General features: G+C 36.7%; 2 protein-coding genes across 5 annotated transcripts; both read left to right on the top strand.

Moving 5' to 3' along the window:
- The first annotated feature begins 2,200 nt into the window (after positions 1-2,200).
- LOC113509425 (uncharacterized) lies at positions 2,201-10,073 on the top strand. Of its 4 annotated transcripts, none has more exons than XM_052899444.1 (12): positions 2,201-2,221; positions 2,742-2,794; positions 3,519-3,677; positions 4,163-4,282; positions 5,110-5,247; positions 5,510-5,706; positions 6,132-6,295; positions 7,162-7,396; positions 7,549-7,698; positions 8,873-8,944; positions 9,020-9,143; positions 9,388-10,073. In XM_052899444.1, exons 2-12 carry the CDS (start codon positions 2,760-2,762, stop codon positions 9,551-9,553), a joined length of 1,560 nt encoding a protein of 519 aa, XP_052755404.1. In that variant the 5' UTR covers positions 2,201-2,221; positions 2,742-2,759; the 3' UTR covers positions 9,554-10,073. The 4 variants fall into 4 exon arrangements, with proteins under 4 accessions (XP_052755404.1, XP_052755405.1, XP_026748567.2 ...); XM_026892766.3 differs by lacking the exon at positions 2,201-2,221 and adding an exon at positions 2,348-2,510; XM_052899445.1 differs by lacking the exons at positions 2,201-2,221; positions 4,163-4,282 and adding an exon at positions 2,347-2,510.
- A 1,425-nt stretch (positions 10,074-11,498) lies between these two features.
- LOC113509428 (uncharacterized) lies at positions 11,499-19,919 on the top strand. Its single transcript, XM_052899443.1, is given in 13 exon segments — positions 11,499-11,867; positions 12,564-12,615; positions 12,746-12,904; positions 13,665-13,784; positions 13,889-14,026; positions 14,446-14,642; positions 15,711-15,874; positions 16,637-16,843; positions 16,845-16,878; positions 17,308-17,457; positions 17,977-18,057; positions 18,129-18,252; positions 19,120-19,919. Coding segments are annotated over 12 exon segments (1,605 nt in total). The 5' UTR covers positions 11,499-11,867; positions 12,564-12,580; the 3' UTR covers positions 19,316-19,919.
- The last annotated feature ends 908 nt before the right edge of the window (positions 19,920-20,827 follow it).

Raw genomic sequence — 20,827 nt, 5'->3', positions numbered from 1 at the left:
AGTGAAAACAAGAATAGATAGGTCTTCGGATAGGATTACGACTTCGTACATGTTAATTCGTATAAAACTTTGAATTTTCGCAAACCAACCGCCAGGGGCGCTACTATTTTTATTAATTTTTTTAATTCCAATCTCGCTTACACTAACAGTATATCCTGACGAAGTACCAGAAATAGCTCATAGGTAAGGATAAAATCAAAAGAATTAATCGTGACGGTTTTCAGGGGACTCCGTGGGGTTATATTGCTTACAAGTGACAGCCGTGTAAGATCCCGTGTGAGGTGAGATAATGAGGCTATTATCTATCCAAGAAATATAATAATTATATCAAATAATCAATATCGATCAATTACAGATCAAACTCAATGTGTAGAACATCATACTATGTCAATAATCAAACTGAAACAATAAAAATAGTGAGATCTCAACATTCAATATTAATAAATGCAACAGCTCAAGGAAGCGCCCCCGGGTGTACATTATTTTTAACATTTATTTACAATTATATTTATAAATGATCTACCTGCAGTGATTATTATATATAAATGAGCCCCTGCGCATTATTCCCAGATGACGTTTCTGTAGTCATTCTCTGTAAAAATTATTTAAACCCACAAAGTGTTCTAAGTAGTGCTATGCTAAAAATAGTAAACTGACTTGCTAGCTGGGTACATTTTTATAAAACTAAATTGATGGTTTTCAAACCCCATCAAAAGAATCCTCTTGATATTGATTGCGTAGAGAATTACCCACTGTTAGACATTGCACATAAATGTAGATTCAAATATTAATTGAAAGGCCCATGTGCGAGTTGTAGCTACCAAGTTGTGTAGATACATTTATGCACTACACCAACTGAAAATATCTTGTGGTAAGACAGCCAGTAAGTGGTAAGATGTGTAACGGTTATGCATGTGCCCACTCTTTGCTCCAGTATATTGATGGAGCAAACAGTGGACATATCGGTATATCGATGTGGAGAAATATTGTAAATGTTATTATTCATACATACATATTATAGTCGGCATACACAGACCAACAGTGTATGCCGGCTGCAAACCCAGTGACCCGGAGGTCGTCGCCTCCGGAGTAGAAGCCGGGTAATGGGGTACGCCCCGAGGCCCCTACCTAGCCCGCCCACTCACCATCCGGCGGGCAAGAGAAGACCATGTTGTTGTTCATATATTTCAGTGCCACCTGTTATCGAATAGCAATATAATTGATTTATTTTCTTTATTAATTCTACGTTGTACATATTTTTTTTTAATTACCAAGTTAATTAAAAAATATCAATGTTATTGCATGTATCAAACAAAATCTATTTAGTATTTATTTGCTGGATGCAACTACGAGTATATAGAGTGTCTAATCCAAGAAATACAATACGTACTCACAACCGAGTGGTTTAGTCTACGCTGGATCCGTCTCGTCATTACTAATCACGTGGAAATTCCACGTCACACTGTGTTCATAATTTATAAAGTTGACTCTCTTATGTTATTAACATTATTTCTAAAGAAGACAATGACAAAGCTATATATTATTAAAAAAAACACCTTCAATCGTGACAAAACCAATTATATATATATATATATATATATATATATATATATATATATATATATATATATATATATATATATATATATATATATATATATATATATACGAGTATATAAAATCTGTTGAAATATATTATTTGTGTATGTTAATAAAATGCTTTTAAATGAATATATTAATATCCACATCATAAAAAAAATTACGGTGTGGTAGATCTTATGATTTCCGTTACTGTTTTCCTTATATCATGTGAGCGAGTAGTATCTAGATGTGAGAATGATTCATGGTTGTGTTGCAATAACTGTAACAACTAGTGTTTTGTATTATTTAATAGTCTAAATCATTATCATCACATATATATCAACTTTTAACTGCACACTGCTGAATATAAACCTCTCCCTAAGGGGGGTTTTGCCAGTAGTTACCATGCTTAGCAGGCGGATTGACATCCGCAGTTAGGCTTTAGAGAAGGATTAAGAAGGACGCTGTTGCCCATCCCTCGCCCTCCCTACTAGACCCACTGTAAAGTAAGGGGTGGTATTCTACGCCGAGACCACACGGCGAACTTTTTTGATTCTGCTTTGATCGAAAGTTCTGTTTAGCCGTGCCCGAGTATAAGACATTGAATAAAATATTTCCCGTAGCTCAATTGGTCCATGAGGTGAGCAGCTCTTACGGCACTAATTTTAAGGCTGCTTTTTATTTACAGTAAATAATGTCAAATTGCATAATATATACAAAATTCCCGTCATAATGTAGGGCCCGCACAATACATATATTCGATACGACAGCGCCTGGTGATTCATTCAGTCGGCTCGCGGAGTGCTGAGTGCAGGCGCAGACCCGCTGTATGTTTACAATCAAAAGAATACATACAATATCTCATTTTATACCGCTACAAACGTGTTGTTCTGTTGCCATCCTTGGAATTGAACAAACCAACCCGATAGGTGAGAACGTATTCCTTTTATAAAGTACACATTAGTTGTTTATATGCAGTGTAGGACGACCCTCTACTGGATGGAGTGACCTCAAGTGCATTACAGGGAGTCAGTGGAAGCAGGTGACTCGGGACCGTTTGTTATCTCTGTCTGTGATTACTATTACGCATTACTATCAAATCTGGAATTATTTATCAATTCTGGCATGAAAATTACTTCATTTATTCCTTTTTTTTTCAGGTGTCAAAAAACCTAAAAATGGATGTAATTCAGAAACTCGAAAGTATAAGCTGGTAAGTAATCATAAAATATATTGTATCCCTCACACGTGTATACGCTGATTACCTAGCTACTATTCTTATTGTGTACGCAAGGATCCGCCATTACTAACGCGAAAAGTTACGTTAAAGTTACTTGTGTCATCAATAAAATATGAAGAAAATGACAATATTTTTGTAAGAAATCTTAAAAAGTTGTTAATTACGAATTTTCACTTGACGAATACTTGAATGGCAAATAGAATTTATTTTGTTATTTACAAATAAATAATTAATTATAAATTGATAAAGATAGGAAAAATTTTAGCACTATATTTTAAGTAATAATTAATTACTTCTACAATATGTATGTGAATAATTATAAACTATAGAGTATATTAAATAACTATATAAAACTAATTACAATATGAATAAATATACATCAATACATAATGAACAATAATAATACAGTAAAAAACGTACCTATTGTGGAATAATTTCAAGACTGAATAATATTGTAACAAACTCTTAAACTATTTCTAAAGTGAAAAAAAAGTGTTATCCTCCTCTCTCCTACTACTACTGCTGTGCCCAACAGGGTACTTAATTGAAGTTGAAATGTTATCTACTAATCACGTTATGGAATGCAATAAGAAATAAATAAATAAAATCTAACTCGATCATTTCGTTGCTGTCTATAACTAACTGGAACAAAATCCTGTATCAGAAATAAAAGCATCGAAAAACTTTATTCTTTCAGGTGTAAAGACCAGTGGGACCCTCCAATTATAAACGATGAAGCGAAACAGTTACTAGAGGAATGCACAAACGTAACTCAAGCAGAACTAATAGATGATCTCCAAGAAATCATCAAGAGAAGCGACAACTTCCCCATTGAGTTTCCGATTGATACAGTCAGGTAACATTTTATTCATCCTCTATACAAAAATCTATTGTATCTTAAGAACCGAAATTGCATCTAAGAGCAATCCTTCTAAACGGTGGATTCGTGATTTTTTGTAATTATTTAAAATTTACATGTTCCTAGTGTAAGCTGTACAAAAATAGTTACGTTACACTAGTGTTCACGTTAATAACGTGTATGAAAATCAGAGTTTCCGAAACTATCTGCTAAAGGCGCAATTTTGTTATCATTACAAATTATTATGCACGTAAAAATGAATGTGATCGTAACGTAAATTTTTGTACAACTCGCTCTAGGCACTTTGTCAACGGAATACTCTGTTGTCTAATATTGAAGGAATGCGAGTCGGAACTACGCACCGAGGGTTTCATATCTACTACATTGTAATGTAGTATTATATCAATAGGTTTTCTACAATTATTGTGGCGTAGCGGTTTAACTTTGCACGGCCTCACCTTCTTTTATACTTTAAATTTCAGATTAAAGAACCTTATAACAAGGAGACCTATTGAAAAGCTGAAAGAAAATGTAAGGTCTACGTACCCTATACTCCATGAACGGGTGCTCGTCCTCATGGCGAATTTTTTAGTTTACAAGAGGTTAGTGTATTGTATCGAGGATTACCTAAATTGGTTTTAAGCTACTTAGTATGCGGCTTTCTTTTACTATTGAAAAGGTCCCGCGATTGATCACATCTGATGGAATTTCACTTGATGGAAAACGATGATATGGTCTAAGATTGGGCTCACGGGCCTACGAATAGCCTATTCATATTTGCCTTATATTGGTGCAGATTATATTTAGATAAAAAAATATAAGTAGGGAGAGAGTTCCATTCCTCAGGCCGCACGCATGATGAAGACGCAAAGCGCTTCGTGCGTATAAATGGTATATCTACGACGTAAGGATGGAAGTTCTCGCCTCGTTTGGTCGTCCAATATAAAAAGGGTAAAAAAGGAATCAAGTTATGAAGTTCTTGAGCACACCCTCCAAAACGTATCCTGTAGAAAAACAGCGAGTACCGCAATTTTGTGACTGTATTCTAGATTTTGAAATTTGGAATGTAGCATCAACTCATCTCCTATGAGTTTTTGGCTCGGCGTTCAATAGAATTAAGTGAAGCCAGCTGGTAGAGCCGTCCCAAAGGTTACAGCAGTACTTCATGGATGCTTGAACCTGTGTTTTATAGAGTTGTAGTAGTAAAATCTACCAAAAAAATATTACATATTTATTATTCTATCTTAGTAATTTGTAGTCACGCTATATCCAACATTTGTAAATTTATTAAAACAACAGTAGAGTTTATGTTTATTCTTAATGGCTGAAACATCATTTCGAATTGTACTATAGTATGAAAAAATTCACAACAATGTAAACAAATATTTAAGTTTAATGTTTGAATCTATTTGCATTATTATAATTTCAGGAAATACGGATCTAACATCGAAAGGGAACTGTATTCTAAAATGTCCGTCATAGAACTCATTGATAGGATACTGAAGAAGCGGGCTATATGTTTTATGTCTAAACGAGATCTTTACAAGCTTCGAACTGGCGAGATGGGGTAACTTTACTTTTAACATTTTTTTTTTATTAATCTTATAACACTAAAACACAAACTTAAATTGTGTACATCCTTCATAAAAAAAGGGATTAGATATTATTTCATTATCACCTCCCAAATATACCGATTTCAATGATTTTTTATGGACTAGTTCAATCGGAACGGTCATCATCAGAAATGCGTGTGAAATATGCAAAAGTTTATATACAAAGCCTCTTTCAGTTTATTATAATCACCACAACTAAACTTATTTTACTTTCAGTGTAGACGGTTGGGAGAATATCGGCACACTGAATGAGCATCCTCCGCTGGTGCTGGCTGACTACCTGAGCTACGACGAGCTGAAGCTGTCCGCGCTGGTGTCCATCAGCGGGCCCACCGCCTACATCAACGATGGCACGCGCCGCAACTCCGGCGTCGTCAAGGAAGACAATATCGAAACTGACGCCATTATTATCGGTACGGTAAAGACATCATCAGCAGCCCGCTGCAGTCTACTTCACACGACTTCAACTTTTGATCATCAGTCGTTAATATAATGACTTTAAACAAAATTATTTTTCATCTTTCCTCTCCTAGTCGCAGATATTAATCAGTATTTTATTACCAAGAGGAATACTAAACTGCTTGGCCAGCGTCATGACAGTAAGCTGCAACAAGTGTCTCTTATAATGAAAGAAACTTATTCAACAAAGGCAAAAATACTGACAAGTAAATGCAGTAAGAAGATGTTTCATTTGAAATTTGAGCACACATAAACTAGGAAAATTAAGATCTCAAAAATTAATTAATTAATTCTGCACAATTTTTATGCAATTCTCTGACATTCTTTGTTAACTACAAAGAACGTAAATCTAAATTGTCAAAACATATCTTTTATCCAGGAATCATAGGGCCCCGTTTCCAGCGTCCAGGGCGTGTTGATTGCGAAGATATTCTCATTACGGAAGAACAAAATCGCGAGGAAAATGGATACGGAACTAATACAGCTTCTCAGTCGGTGACTGCGAAACAAATGTGGAGGAAATTGTGGACGGACTTCTATCAGGTTAGAATTCCATGTTTAATTTACTGTATCTTCAAAAATATAGCAGAAACAAAAAAATACAAAATACACATAGAGAACTCAATAAGCGGTCTTATCGCAAAAAGCAATTTTTTCTATGTAATATTTAAATAAAAGCAATCAAGAAGAAGAAGAAGAACTGATTTAACGGAGGCTATTAATGACACTAAAATATCGGTCGATCAGTAGTTTACAATGTTTGTTGCGTATTATTTTTACATACATCAATAGAACGTATCTAATTAAAAGGGACTAGGGAAGCAATGAACACCTTCTGTTCGATCAAGTAGATTTTTTTATGGGTGAAAATGGAATGGCAACCCCGCCCACTCAATCGGTATACGCTGGTGGGGCACCAGTGAAGGATGATAGGTGAAGATGAAGACAGGTCAGTTGGCTTATCGTGAAAAATTTGACCGCTTGGAACCGCTTGGAGGTCGACCTGATACGGTATATTGCTAGCAATGGGGCTATTATTACCCATTACTAACAATCCCTTTCCCCTCAATCAAGGCGGTTAGTCGATACCTATGTAATCTCAGTATTTATTATAGAATTTTATCACGGTTTGCTCTAAATAGTACTCCAAGATGTCCATTGTCAGATTTCATATACATAGTATAATATATGGAATCTTAATTTAAAGACCAGGTATTTATACTTGTATAGCATTATATAGTATTATTTAAAGGAACACTAACAGCATATTGCAATATAACAAACATTAAATACAATACAATATTAATGCACATGCCTTTTAGAGGTATTCACAGCATTTGCTTTAACATAATTATACAGAATGAAATGAAGTAAACAAATATTTTAAAATTTGCGTTATTTCTGATTAGATTCCGAGCGTGACGTACGCGGAGTTGTTATCGAATGTGGCGTCGATAGAGAACGCGGAGCGGGACTCACGCGTATTTACACAGCGGTTCACACGACGGCCGCTCTCGAGCGACGTGTTCGATGCAACTGCGTACTCGAGGCGGCTCACGCTGCTGGCAGATATGGTGTTGCTAGAAGCCAATGCTTGCGCTGCCGCCGCCTGCAAACCTGCCTTTGTCAATATTATCGGTGCAGGTACATACGTCACTCACTGAACTCTCACTTTGATGATTCTTTTAATTATTAAATTTTCAGTCCTATTATTTTTTCATTATCCAGTATTCATTTAAGACTCTGCGTAGTATATATAATTGTACTCTGTACAATGTTCCACATCACAACCGTAGGTCTCGGCGCGTGGAGGATATCGCACCACCAGCTGGACCTGTACATCCTGACGTTCCTGCAGAGGATACACTCGCTGCTCGGCGACGGGGCTCTAAACAATGTATCTGACGTCAATTTTGCCTACATAGTACCTGTTGAAAGTGTGCTTCGTAAGTACTTTGACCTCTCTCTCTTCGTTTACTTCATTACTGAGAGGGTCTTGTCCTTGAAAAGTGTCTGTTGCCTCTCTTATGATGTTACTCCATTGCGTACGGTCTTCAGCCTCTCGCAGCGCAGCTGCAATTGATAGTTCCGTAACGACGGTTACTTGGTCCGACCATCGATCGTGCTTTGACCTATTAAAGCATATTAAACATGAAACATAAAGAAAACTCAAAAGTAATAGTTAAATTTAAATTTGATATTTTTTAATGCAATTTGAACGACACAAGAGATAAAAAGTAATACTTATCCTTTATGAGTATACTTTAACAGTACAATTAATATCACAAAACTATAATGTAATGTCTATTTTATCCATCATGCGTTGACATTGCTGAAGATTAAAACGTTATGCCTCTACCATATTATTTCATTGCTCTTCAAACTGAAACAGACACGTGAGTGATACAAAGGTATCCATGCAGACAAGTTTTGTACAAATTCTCTTTCTGATAAAAAATTTGTATGTGTATTGATAACTATTTGTACTATGAGTAGTAAGTATGACCACGTTTCTAATTTCCGCTCACAACTCAAATGGTTGACCATTCGTAACCGCAAAGACTTACGTATACTTTGCACACTGTTCTCTATCCTCAATGATCCTTCCTCTCCTACTTATTTGAAAGATAGATTACAGTATCTCAAAGACTCCCATACCCTTAATCTTCGGTCATCTCATAATCTCCTCCTCATCACCCCATCTCATAATGCTTATCGTTGTTTTAATTTATGTATATATATATATATATATATATATATATATATATATATATATATATATATATATATATATATATATATTTCATATGTATTAGTTTATCCATATATATTAAAAGTAATATGTGCATTTCTTATGTGTGTATTATATTTATATTGTGTATTGCCTTAATGTGTCACTATAATTGTCACATATTTTTCACCACATCTGCCCTTCATACGCTTTCTGTTTTTACCCAATGGTTAGCTGGTAGAGAATGCCATATGGCATTAAGCTCGCCATTTGTACAAAATTTTATTGTGCAATAAAGAATAAATAAATAAATAAATAAATGTACTTTAATATTTTTAATTAAATGCCTCTACCAGTAGAATGCTAATACCTTGTATATCTTGTTTCAGCTTTATTTATTTCTGAGAACGAATCTTCAACGGTAAAAAAACTCTTTCTTGAAAATGAAGCACATCCTAAAGGTAACAGCTATCTATTTACGTAAAAAACGTTTGATAATTTAATAATATCTTCCAAGTCTGTCTTTTCTGTCCTAGGAGGCATCAGCGTGCAGGTGGAGAACCGCGAACCGTCGTCCGCGCTGGTCGGCGAGCACGCCGGCAAGCTGCTCGTCATGACGTACGCCTGGGACGGGAACGCGCACCCCGGCAACGAGTTCTGGTGCGTACTCAGCCTTGAAATGTTTGAATGACATAGATTGCATCTAACTTTTCTGTTATCCACTTGCTGGTGTCGTAGACTAGTTTTTCAATAGATATGTTTTCACTGCGGCATGCCGAAGATAGAACGAGATATCCGGATTCTGCGCTGGCTTATATAGATAGATGTATAACTTATTTGCATTACTTACAGCACACAAATAACAACGGACAAAGAGATAAAAAAAAAGATCTAATAATTCCAGGGCAGGTAACTTGACGTCGTCGGGCGACCCGGCGGCGGCGTGCTCGACGCAGGTGAGCGAGCTGCACAGCGCGGCCGTCAACCCCGCCGTCTGCGGCCGCAACGCGCGCGTCGCCGCCTCGTGCGGCCTGCGCTCGCTCGCAGCCGCCGCAGCGAACCTCGTTTGAACACCTAGCCGAGTTATATTATCTGTGATTGTACAAAGATTTGCGTTACAATCGCATTAGCATGGTCGGCGATTGGTTTGTTCTTAAAAGTTACTCGTACCTGCACCTCTAGCGAATAGGTTTGAAAATTGAATTTCTATACTAACTTGTTGACATAAACATGAAACGTGACGTAATCATGAGATAAACTTTTGTACAACTCACACTAGCCACAGGCCCCAGTGTGAGTGTTTAGCGTGAGTTGTACTAAAAAGTTTACAATCGCATTCACGTTGACTCGAAAAGATTGAAATTTTATTTTTATTGAACTTTGAACTGCGCATCTACTCGTAAGTGATAGTTTCGAATACTCAAATTTGCATACAATCTTATCGACATAAATGTAAACGCGAAAGTTACGTAAGTCTTTGTACAAGGCACGCAAAACAGTTGACCGCATTATGAATTTGAAGAATAAACTATTTATATGAAAATTGTAAACCAATTATAATTAAATTATTCTAAACTTTTTTATTTCCTAGTTCTTGTTTTATTAAAATCCTTACTTAAGTAGGTTTTTTTTAATGGGTGTAAATGAAATAGTAACCTCGCCTCCGCTATTGATATACGCTAGCGGGACACTAGTAAGAAATTATAAAGTTCACTGGTACAGAATGTCTAGCATTAGGTTTGCCTTTTGTACCACATTTTATTAGACAATAAAGTTTAAATAAATAAATGATAGGTGAAGATAAAAACAGGTCAGTTGGCCCGTCGTGACGAATTCAACAAAAACGGTAGTTTACAGAGGGAACCACCCGGAGGTTGGCGTAATTGGATGGATGGATATATTTCAATAATGGGGCTTTTAGGCCCCCATTACTAATAATCCCTTCCTTCCAGCTTGGTGGGTCCTACCTAACTCGATATAGTTTTATTTGGAGTTTTTCCTCTTTTGCACTGGTCATACCTCTTCGACCTCCTGCCTGGGTATGAAAAGGAATGGTGACATTTGCATTCTTAGATATATCGCCACACGGACAACCTACGTAGTGTATATAATAAATGATTCATAAAGAGGTCATCATTCCCGAGCTACAACAACAAGTAAAAATATCTATTGACACGAGCGAACGTCTCTTCTTCAGAACATAAACAAGTAAATACGTTCAATAAACAAAACACAGCGTAACAATTCAGAAGGTAAATAACATGAAAAACATATGAATGGGTTTGTTTACAATTGTAGGACTAATAATACTACGTAGTATACACGCGTAGTACTATACACGTGGGCTCTATTTCTGTGTAACCAACCGGCTACAAACGTTAGTTAAAATATACTAAACGTTACTTAACATCATTAATCGATACTAATTCATTAATCATCGCCGCATCAAAGTCATCATGAGATTATAACGTATTTTTTCATAAATAAGTAAATTAATGGTACTTAGTTTTAGCTATTAATGTGATATAAATAATCACAGTTTGAAATCGGTTGTAAGCGCCATCTGTCATGGAATAGCAGTGATGGATTTAGATTTGACGCCATGCAAAACTCTTGTTTAAAGTGCAAACTTTGTATCTTTGAGTTTGTGTAACGTGGTAGACGGTGGCGCAATATGGAGTGATGTGGAGTGCGGGGCGCCAGCCGTAACCGGTTTTAGACGCCGATCGACGAGCAGAGAGAATGATTTCTTTACCTTGCTTACATTATCCTCTAACACCACAGATTACAAACCGCGTAGAAGATATTCCGTTTGCAGAAAAAAAATATTGTTTTTCAAATTTTTTAAACTAAATGACTTTTTATAACAGTAATAGATAGATACTTACATAGGTTCCTGCCTACCTGTATGCTTTATTTTTCCTTGCTATTTTCCTTATAGTTACTAACTACCTAATGGTAGGTAGTACCTAGGAAAATAGCAATATAATCACATTAGTGATTCATCGTTGATATTATAACACAGACTTTTATTTTATACTTATTTTACAAATTTAAAAAAAATTATTTACTTTATTTTCATTAAATATGCATAAATTATTTTACTGCTCGCAGCAATTTTTTTTTACAAATGTAAATACCGCAATTGCACTGTGCAATCAAGTTCGACAGTGCTTGATTTCTGCTTATTATTTTATTCATGGTACTTGCCTTGTTGACTGACTCATTCGTCCCGCGGAGTGCGGGATAGCGGGGTCGTCTAATGGTCAGCGAGCGAAAGCATAAAATAACCACAAATAATAGAATATAGTAATTATTTAATTCAATTAGTAACAGAGTGTTGTACCGTTGCCTTCTTTGGACTTCAGTAAATAAACCGAATAGGTACGTATATAGGTAGTACTTACAGATTATAACTTGATCTCAATTCCAACAGCCAACGATAGCTGAGAATGTGTTTTACTGTTATAAAATAAATATTAACATTTTATTTCACATAATATGCATGTACAGTATATACTTGATACTTGCTTTATGCTAACCACCACCTTTTTGACCCCAACTACCTGCCACAAGGAAGAGTATGTTTTATGTGGGTATGTTATGGGTGATAATAGAATGATAACCCCATCAGCGGTATCTATGTATACCAGTAAGAGGCGATAGATAAAATCAGAAAAGATGGCGTGAAAATCGACCTGACAAGGTATCTTTTTTATACGACAAAGGTAACAGACAATCATAGAACCCTTCTGATGATAAATGGTCACTGTAGCCTATGGACGCCTGCAACACTAGGGGTGTCACGTGCGCGTTGCGTGTTGCCGGCCCTGAAGAAACCTTCATATACCCTTTTTAAAGAACCCTAAACTGAAGTCTGTAGAGAAAACCTCGGCAGGGAGCACATATCACAGCCTAAACGATCGTATGAGAAAATATCTTTGAAACCGCAAGGTATATTGCTAACAGTGGAACTATTAATCCCCATTACTAACAATCTCCTTACCCCGGTCTGGGTAACCTCAAATTAAGTTCTCTTATTCAAATCGATTAAAATTAACAAATTATCCTCGTTTCCAGGTGTCAAAACAATAAAAATGGATGTCGTTCAAAAACTCCAAAATATATGCTGGTAAGATGAATTTTGTTACATTCTTATGTGTAGGGAACGCGAATTCAATAATTCATTAAGAGTTCATTACGGTAAGGTAACCTTTAGTAGGTATTCTCTTTTTATTCTTGTTTTTCTTATTCTTCTCCAGGTGCAAAGAACCCTGGGGTCCTCCAATTATAAGCGAAGAAGCGAAAGAGTTACTAAGAGAATGCACAAACGTAACTCAACCAGAACTAATAGATGATCTCCAAGAAATCATCAAGAGAAGCAACAACTTCCCCATTGCGTTTCCAATTGACACGGTCAGGTAGGTACTTAAATAAAACCATTATTAAATTATATTTTTACACATTATATGTTATGATTTATATTCAATCCCTATAAATATTTTCTCCTTTCGGGTTCTCAAAGTTGACTGGAAGAAATCCGTTTAAGGGATAAGTCCGCCTGTGTACATTTTGTTATCAGCTTGAATATACAAAAGCATATAAATTAATAAAACAATAGTTGTGTGATCTGTAGTGCGAGGCGAGTTACTGTGACGTAAGTCTTGTCCCTACTCACCCTTAAAAATAATTCCAGACAGAGTCGTAATGATTATCCGAAACAACACACCTAGTGAATTCGCTAAATTCCAGTCATCCAGTTGTACGTCATCTTACAGCGTTTGCAGACATGGATAGATAACATCACCGCATAGTTCTATGGATGATGATCATTTTAACTCGCTTCTTCTAAATAAAACAACACTAATCATTATTAATTCATTTGCATTTTTATCTGTACCTTAAGATATCTTTACCATTTCTAAACCAATTTTAATAATCCTCTTTAAAGGTTTAAATAAGGTTTAATTTTTTAATATTTTTACTATAATTTTGTCTATTTAAAATAACTTTTTGTGTTGCGAAGTAAAATCTTAAGTTATTTCAATTCTTTTTTTGTGTTTTTGTTTATCTACCGAGTAGAACTTTACAAAATGTACTTTAGTTTTTTATTTGCTATTTTCTTAAATTTGATTACTTGCACTTATTACACCTGACCTACCTAGTAACCTTAATTTTCAGATTAAAAAATCTTATAAGAAGAAGACCTATTGAAAAACTGAAAGAAAATGTGAGGTCCACTTACCCTCTACTTCATGAACGGGTGCTGATACTCATGGCGAACTTTCTGGTCTTCAAGAGGTTGGAGTAACTATTATAAGTACTAAATCATAACATCTAGTCTTCTCCTGTTGTATCTAAGCTGCCTTGAAGAGTTATGACGAGAAATTTTATCATAATTTCAGGAAATACGGGTCGAACATCGAAAAGGAACTATATTCCAAGATGTCCGTTATAGAACTCATTGACAGGATACTGCAAAAGCGTGCTGTGTGTTTTATGTCCCGACGGGATATTTACAAACTTCGAACAGGCGAGATGGGGTGAAGTAAAATTTACTTTTGATATGAAGTTTTAAGGTAGGTATTATATTTATTTATAGTATATGTATTTATGTAATATTTTATTATATATTTTAATATTTTATTTAACTGTATATTTGTTTATGTACTTACACTAAATATTAATAGTTGTAGTAGTTAATACTTCAGCTGCCCGCTAACGAAATGCTTTCTTACTGTACTGGGTTGACTGGAAGAGGTCTCTGTCAGAGATATGCCCACCCTTGCTCACAATATTTATAAATGCATTAACAATGTAATTTACAAGTGCAATAAAGAATATATATGTTTTTGAAATAATTGTACACCACTGATAAAAGAAACTTCTACACATAATAGTCTTAATTTTTTTTTATAAGTATCTTAAAGGTTTGTATTAAAAGAAGGTAATTCTGCATTAGGGCAGGTGGCTGGGAGAACATTGGTACTCCACAGGAGTACCCTCCGCTGGTGCTGGCTGACTACCTGAGCTATGACGAGCTGAAGCTGTCCGCGCTGGTGTCCGTCAGCGGGCCCACCGCCTGCATCAACGACGGCGCGCGCCGCAACTCCGGCGTCGTCAAGGAAGACAACATTGAGACTGATGCTATTATAATTGGTAAAAATTTGCCCACAATTTGAAATAAGAGAAGCAGATCTATTAAATTCCTGAGTTCGTTAGATTTTCTTGTTGAAACTGGAGTTATCGAACTTTTGAATGAACACAGTGATTTATGTTATCGACGACTTATAAAAGGATATGGGAAATAATTAATGAAAATATTCAAGCAAATTTTAAACGTGTATGTATTTAAAAAGACTGACAATACTCGTAACAAATTTATCACTGAGCGCAACCTCGCATGCGTCACATCAAGTACTATTTATTTTCTATAAATAGAATCAATGCAAAATAAGTATATGATTTGTAGTGCTATGTGAACCTTAAACTTGTTTCGTTATTGAAGAGTGCCATTATAATTATACGCTTCTATTTATGATTATAAATAAGTACTAGGTGATCGATTCCCATTGAAACCCCTTTAATTAAATTCCCAGTATTAAGCCTTCCTTTATTCACAGTTATTTAAACTGTATTGTTACATATTATTTTTATCTTCGATATAATAGTGCCACTTTCTATCATCGGTATTGCTCGCCATCGACAGGGAGTTCACCTCTATACCTTAGAGCTCAGATGCGGGCAACGCGGTTGTTGATGATTATGTTGATGTTTACTCCCACGAACACTCGGGTTATAGAATAAGCGAAGTATTTCCAAGAGACTTCTTCAATAAAAGGGTAGAGAGGTTTCTTCAGGGTCGGCAACGTGCGCGTTATGCCCCTGGTATTGCAGGCGTTCATAGACTACGCTAACTGCTTACCATCCAGTGGGCCGTATGCTTGTTTACCACCTCAGGGGTATAAAAATATAGTTATTTATAATATCTTTGACCGATTAATAATGAACTTATACCTAATTAATATATTGTGATAAATAGGTTACAATGAAATAATTAAAATTGTCTGGTCGCCAGATTAACTAGGATAGGTTAGGATTCTATGTAATGTTACAAACCAGCCAGTCAAAATCTGAGGACTATACAGAACTGCGGAGTAAAGAAATATTCTGTTGAGCCATAATCCAATAATATCATGCATCCGGCGGTGTTGGTTATCGTTGCAGGAGTCATAGGGCCTCGTTTCGAGCGTCCAGGTCGCGTTGACTGCGAAGACATTCTTATTACGTATGAACAGAACTGCGCGGAGAATGGCTATGGACCCCTCCCTACTGACGTGCCCGTGACAGCAAAACATATGTGGAGGAAATTATGGGCGGACTTTTATCAGGTTATGTGTTTTCTTTAAGTATGATTTTTCTACTAACGCTGATAATACTCAAACCTTTTCCAGTTTTCTGGCGTTGACACGGCAGTTTTGTCTGCACTTTGATCTTAATTTAGTTACCTTCTCATTCAACTTCTCATGTGAAAGAAATTCAAAGAGGTTTCAAAGAGAATAAGATTCATAAGAATAAGTTTATTTTCTTAAACAAAATTAGCCTATGGTACAATATAACCATGACTTCAAGACAAAACTTATCCCGTGAAGTCAAAGCAAAAAATTGAACAGTTGTAATGCGGTAAACAGTGTTAATTTTTTATTATTATTATTCAAATGCGTAGTTTGAATGTGCATATGTGAGTCTACGTGCGTGCGTGCGTGCGTGTGTTCGAGCGTATGTGAGTGCGTGCGTGCGTGCGTTTGTGTGACATCAGATTTTGGAAGTGTATGGATAAAGAAATAAAGACACGTCAAACAAGCATGTTCAAGTTCACTTATCTACAGATTAGAAAACTAAGTCAAGTTTTTTCGAGCATATGAAAGAGTATAACATCGTAATCGGCGTGGCATACCGTATGCGGTAGCACATACGTTCCAGAGTCCTGTCTTCGGTGATGTGCAATCCGCTGGTCGTGTTTACCCACGATTATCGCTTTCTACGAAGTGAATTGACAGATTGCTTGTCTTTCCAAACTGCATATTTTTTTATGATCAGACGGAGGGCGGGGTGGTATCAATACAGGATGTTAAGGTCCACCCTCTGCTTAGATCTCGAGTGTGACATATGCGGAGCTGACATCGAAGGTGACGCGGATAGAGGAGGCGGCGCGCGACCGGCGCGTGTTCACGGAGCGGTACACGCGGCGCCCCGTCGGCTGCGGCGCGCTGGTCGCGGCCGCGTGCGGGCGGCGCCTCGCGCTGCTCGCCGACGCGGCGCTGCTGGAGGCCGACACCCGCGCCGCCGCCGCGAGCAGGAAGCAGAAACGCCTTCGTCAATATCATTGGCGCAGGTATATGAATACATCATACATTGAATGGTTCTTTTCTTTTAAACGAAAAATTCACGGTGGCTCTCGTTCCACGACAGGGGAAAATGTAAAATTCGTTTGATAGTCAACGATTACTTATAGGCTATGACCAATTATAGCACCAGATAAGACTTATGTACTTCTTTAAGGGCCCTATGCAGTAGTGTCTAAAAAAACATTGTAAAGTAATTCAAAGCATAAAGTGAATATTTACAGAAGGAGTCTCCCGTGCAACGCGTGCGGTATGACGATTCCTATAGATAACAACGATACGATGCCTAAATAAAAAATGGAATTATATGTAAAATTTTAAGTATTCTGGCTCTATAATTATCATTGTCATAGATCATTCAAGACTCTGCGTAGTATATATAATTGTACTCTGTACAATGTTTCACATCACAACTGCAGGTCTCGGCGCGTGGAGGATATCGCACCACCAGCTGGACCTGTACATCCTGACGTTCTTGCAGAGGATACACTCGCTGCTCGGCGACGGGGCGCTGCACAACGTGTCCGATGTCAACTTCGCTTACATAAAACCTGGGGACAGTGTGCTTTGTAAGTAATTAAACATAATTTATTTCCGGAAGTTTAAACCTTTAACAATTATAATTTAGACTAGCAATAAAACATATTCGTCCCTGTTTTGGTAGGCACCATCATCATCATATCAACTTTATTCTGTCCACTACTAAATATAAGCCTTCTCCTCGAGGGGTTTTGCCTGTAGTCAACTCGTTTGACAGGCGGATTGGCAACCGCAGTTAGGGTTTAGAGATGTTTTAGGAAAGACGCTGCTGTCTATCCCTCCACCATAAGCTTCCTTAATCATCTCTTACGACATTCACAAGAAAAGAAAGAGTGGTCTATTCTATGGCGGGACCATATGGTAATAACAACATTTTGATAGATATGCAAAACAATAATTTCATGTTGCACGATATCTTCATTCTTCACAATTTTTTTCTAATCGACAGTCGGTTTACTCCTAAACTTAATTTTTCAAGCAAGATATACACATCATTCTACGAGTTTCATTATAATAATAATTTATATATTTTTTATATCTTGTTTTAGCATTGTTCAACACCTCTGCCTCAGAGAATGGATCTACAAGAGAGACAAAACTGTTTCTTGAAAATGAAGCACATCCTAAAGGTAACAGCTATTTACGTTAAAAACATTTAATAATTTAATGATATCTCCCAAGTCTGTGTTTTCTGTCCTAGGAGGCATCAGCGTGCAGATGGAGGACCGCGAGCCGTCGTCCGCGCTGGTCGGCGAGCACGCCGGCAAGCTGCTCGTCATGACGTACGCCTGGGACGGGAACGCGCACCCCGGCAACGAGTTCTGGTGCGTACCTATGCACTTCCGGCTTCCGGAACATCTACTCGAGCTACAAATTAAATAGGAGCAGGCAGAAGATTAAAACAGCATAAACAAATGTACCTCATACATATGTGGTACTCATATAGTAAATACGATTGCTTATAAATTAATTGTGCAAGTAAACTCGTAATTGTAAATGATGCAGCGTTTACACGAGTTTAGTAGCAAACTGTTGCTGCAAGTACTCATCACTACACCAATAAAGATTAATGAATATGAATGAGTCTTAGGAATGATTTTTATTTGCATTATATTTGCATTATACAATATACTGTCTAGCTACTCTTATTACAATTTACTATTATATTTCTTGTGGTTGCCAAATCATGTGAAATAAATAACAATAGGAAGCGATTTTCATAGGAATATATAAAAAAAATATGCAGAGAAAACAGTCGCTTAAACGTCGAAAATCGCGACGCGCATTGCTATATATTCGTACTAATCCCGAACACTGGCATTTCTCATACATGCATAAGATGAGTGCACGCAAACCAATGAAACATTAAGGTCCGATGCTCTTTCAAACGACTTTAAAAAGAAGGTTCTCAATTCGCTCGTATTTTCTGTTTATTACTTTATAACTCCTTAAGTTCTAAACCGATTTAGAAAATTCATAATATATCTAAAAACATTCTACTTAGGTACAAATTGGTTCCATAGAAATCTTTACAAAATTATTTCAGTAAAAATAACTGGTTTTATCACAATTGAAGTTTTTTCTTTTTTTTTTTTTTGTGGGACATATTTTGTATGCAGTCTGATCGAGTACATATAAGCAGCGGCCACTGACTGTACTCTACTGTACGCACATGATTATGTCAATTCCAGGGCAGGTAACTTGACGTCGTCGGGCGACCCGGCGGCGGCGTGCTCGACGCAGGTGAGCGAGCTGCACAGCGCGGCCGTCAACCCCGCCGTCTGCGGCCGCAACGCGCGCGTCGCCGCCTCGTGCGGCATGCGCTCGCTCGCAGCCGCCGCCACCGCTGCGCTCCGTACGCGCCGTGAATCGTTTACAATGATTTAATTTATTTTTCTCAAACATGCTTGGAAATGTGAGCATTATTTTGACAATCTTCTTAGAGATAAATCAAAATTGCCGTACTGGCTAGATACATGCGGGTAGCGGCCGGCAAAATTTTGTATGAAAATCTATATCTGTCGTGTTTTGCGGCCAGATAAATTACTATGTAAACTCATATCTGTCCTGTAATTTAAAAATAGAATGACCTTTTACTTCGAAACATGGCTACCAAGAATGTAACTAATACAAGGTTTTATTTAAATTTCGAACTGGCTTGCAAATAGAAAGTTGTTTATTAATAAAACAAAGGAACATTATGTTGCGTGAAAAATTATTATTGTTCGTTATTCGTCATTGAACTTAAATAGTAAAATTGTGTTTTTGATTTCCGCGCATTGTTTGAGAAAAGTGCTATACAAGCCTTGGCCACAACTAGGCATTGATGGACTCACGTATGTGTGCCTCGGCGACGCCTCGGGCCACATTTGCACGTTCGTCCATCAATGCCTCAGTTGCTGGCCGCTGCAGTAATGTACTATTATCACGAGCTTTTTTTTCTTCTTTTAATAGTAAAAAATATTATTTCATTATAAATATAAATAAATTGTATTTTTTACAAGCGATTTATTTTATTCCCTGTCTTGATAAAAATTTAACGGTTGGCAATCACTGCCACTGAACTTGTTAAAACAAAATTGCCCTATTTTTACTATCACCTTAGAGCCCGCCTCAAATAGAGGTAGGTAGTGATCTCCACAAGCAATTGGCGGTAGAAGATTTAGAATAAAGGGAAGAGGAATGAACAGAAAGTTTGAGACTTGTTTTATTTGCTCATCAGTGAGGTCTAAATAACAGGAGTCAGCATAATTGAGAATACTGGTAATGTAATTTTTTTTATGGCTGATAATAGAATTGTAGCCTCCCTCCGCTATCGGTATACGCCGGCGGGGCACCAGTGAAGGATGATAGGTGAGGATGAAGCAGGTCAATTAGGCCACCGTGACGAATCTAAATCAATCACGATAGTTTCCAAGGAAAACCACAATAAGGTTGATCTGATATAGTATATTTTGCTAGAAATGGGGCTACTAATCCCCATTACTAACAATTCCTCCTCCCACTGGTAATGTATTAGCACCCCATCAAAAACCTATTTGTGTTTTTAATTAATAATCATATATAAAAAACGAGAAAAATATAATGTTGCAGTCAGAATCCTCATTATTGTGATTAGGTACTTAGTCAGGTAGGTCCGTATAAACTGCGAACAACATTTAACATTAAGTTAATATTTATTGTAAAATTTTATTTTTATTGTATTGCACTATAAAGGGCAGTGATAATGAAAAATACCTACCTAAAGAATAAATAATCGTATCCGAATAATATGCAGTAAGTGATAGACATCTGTACACTAATTGCCTTGACGCAGAAGTTGTTTTGGAACCGTTACAAAAAACGATCACACGATTTTTGTTTACAAAACATGATGACGGTTTCATAGAATCGCGCGAG

This window comes from Galleria mellonella, unplaced genomic scaffold (genome assembly GCF_026898425.1).
Source record: "Galleria mellonella isolate WM207_F2 unplaced genomic scaffold, CSIRO_AGI_GalMel_v1 utg571, whole genome shotgun sequence".
In the NCBI taxonomy this organism is placed as follows: Eukaryota; Metazoa; Arthropoda; class Insecta; order Lepidoptera; family Pyralidae; genus Galleria; species Galleria mellonella.
The sequence above is the reverse complement of the archived record's forward strand: the minus strand, read 5'-3'. Positions and strand labels throughout refer to the sequence as shown.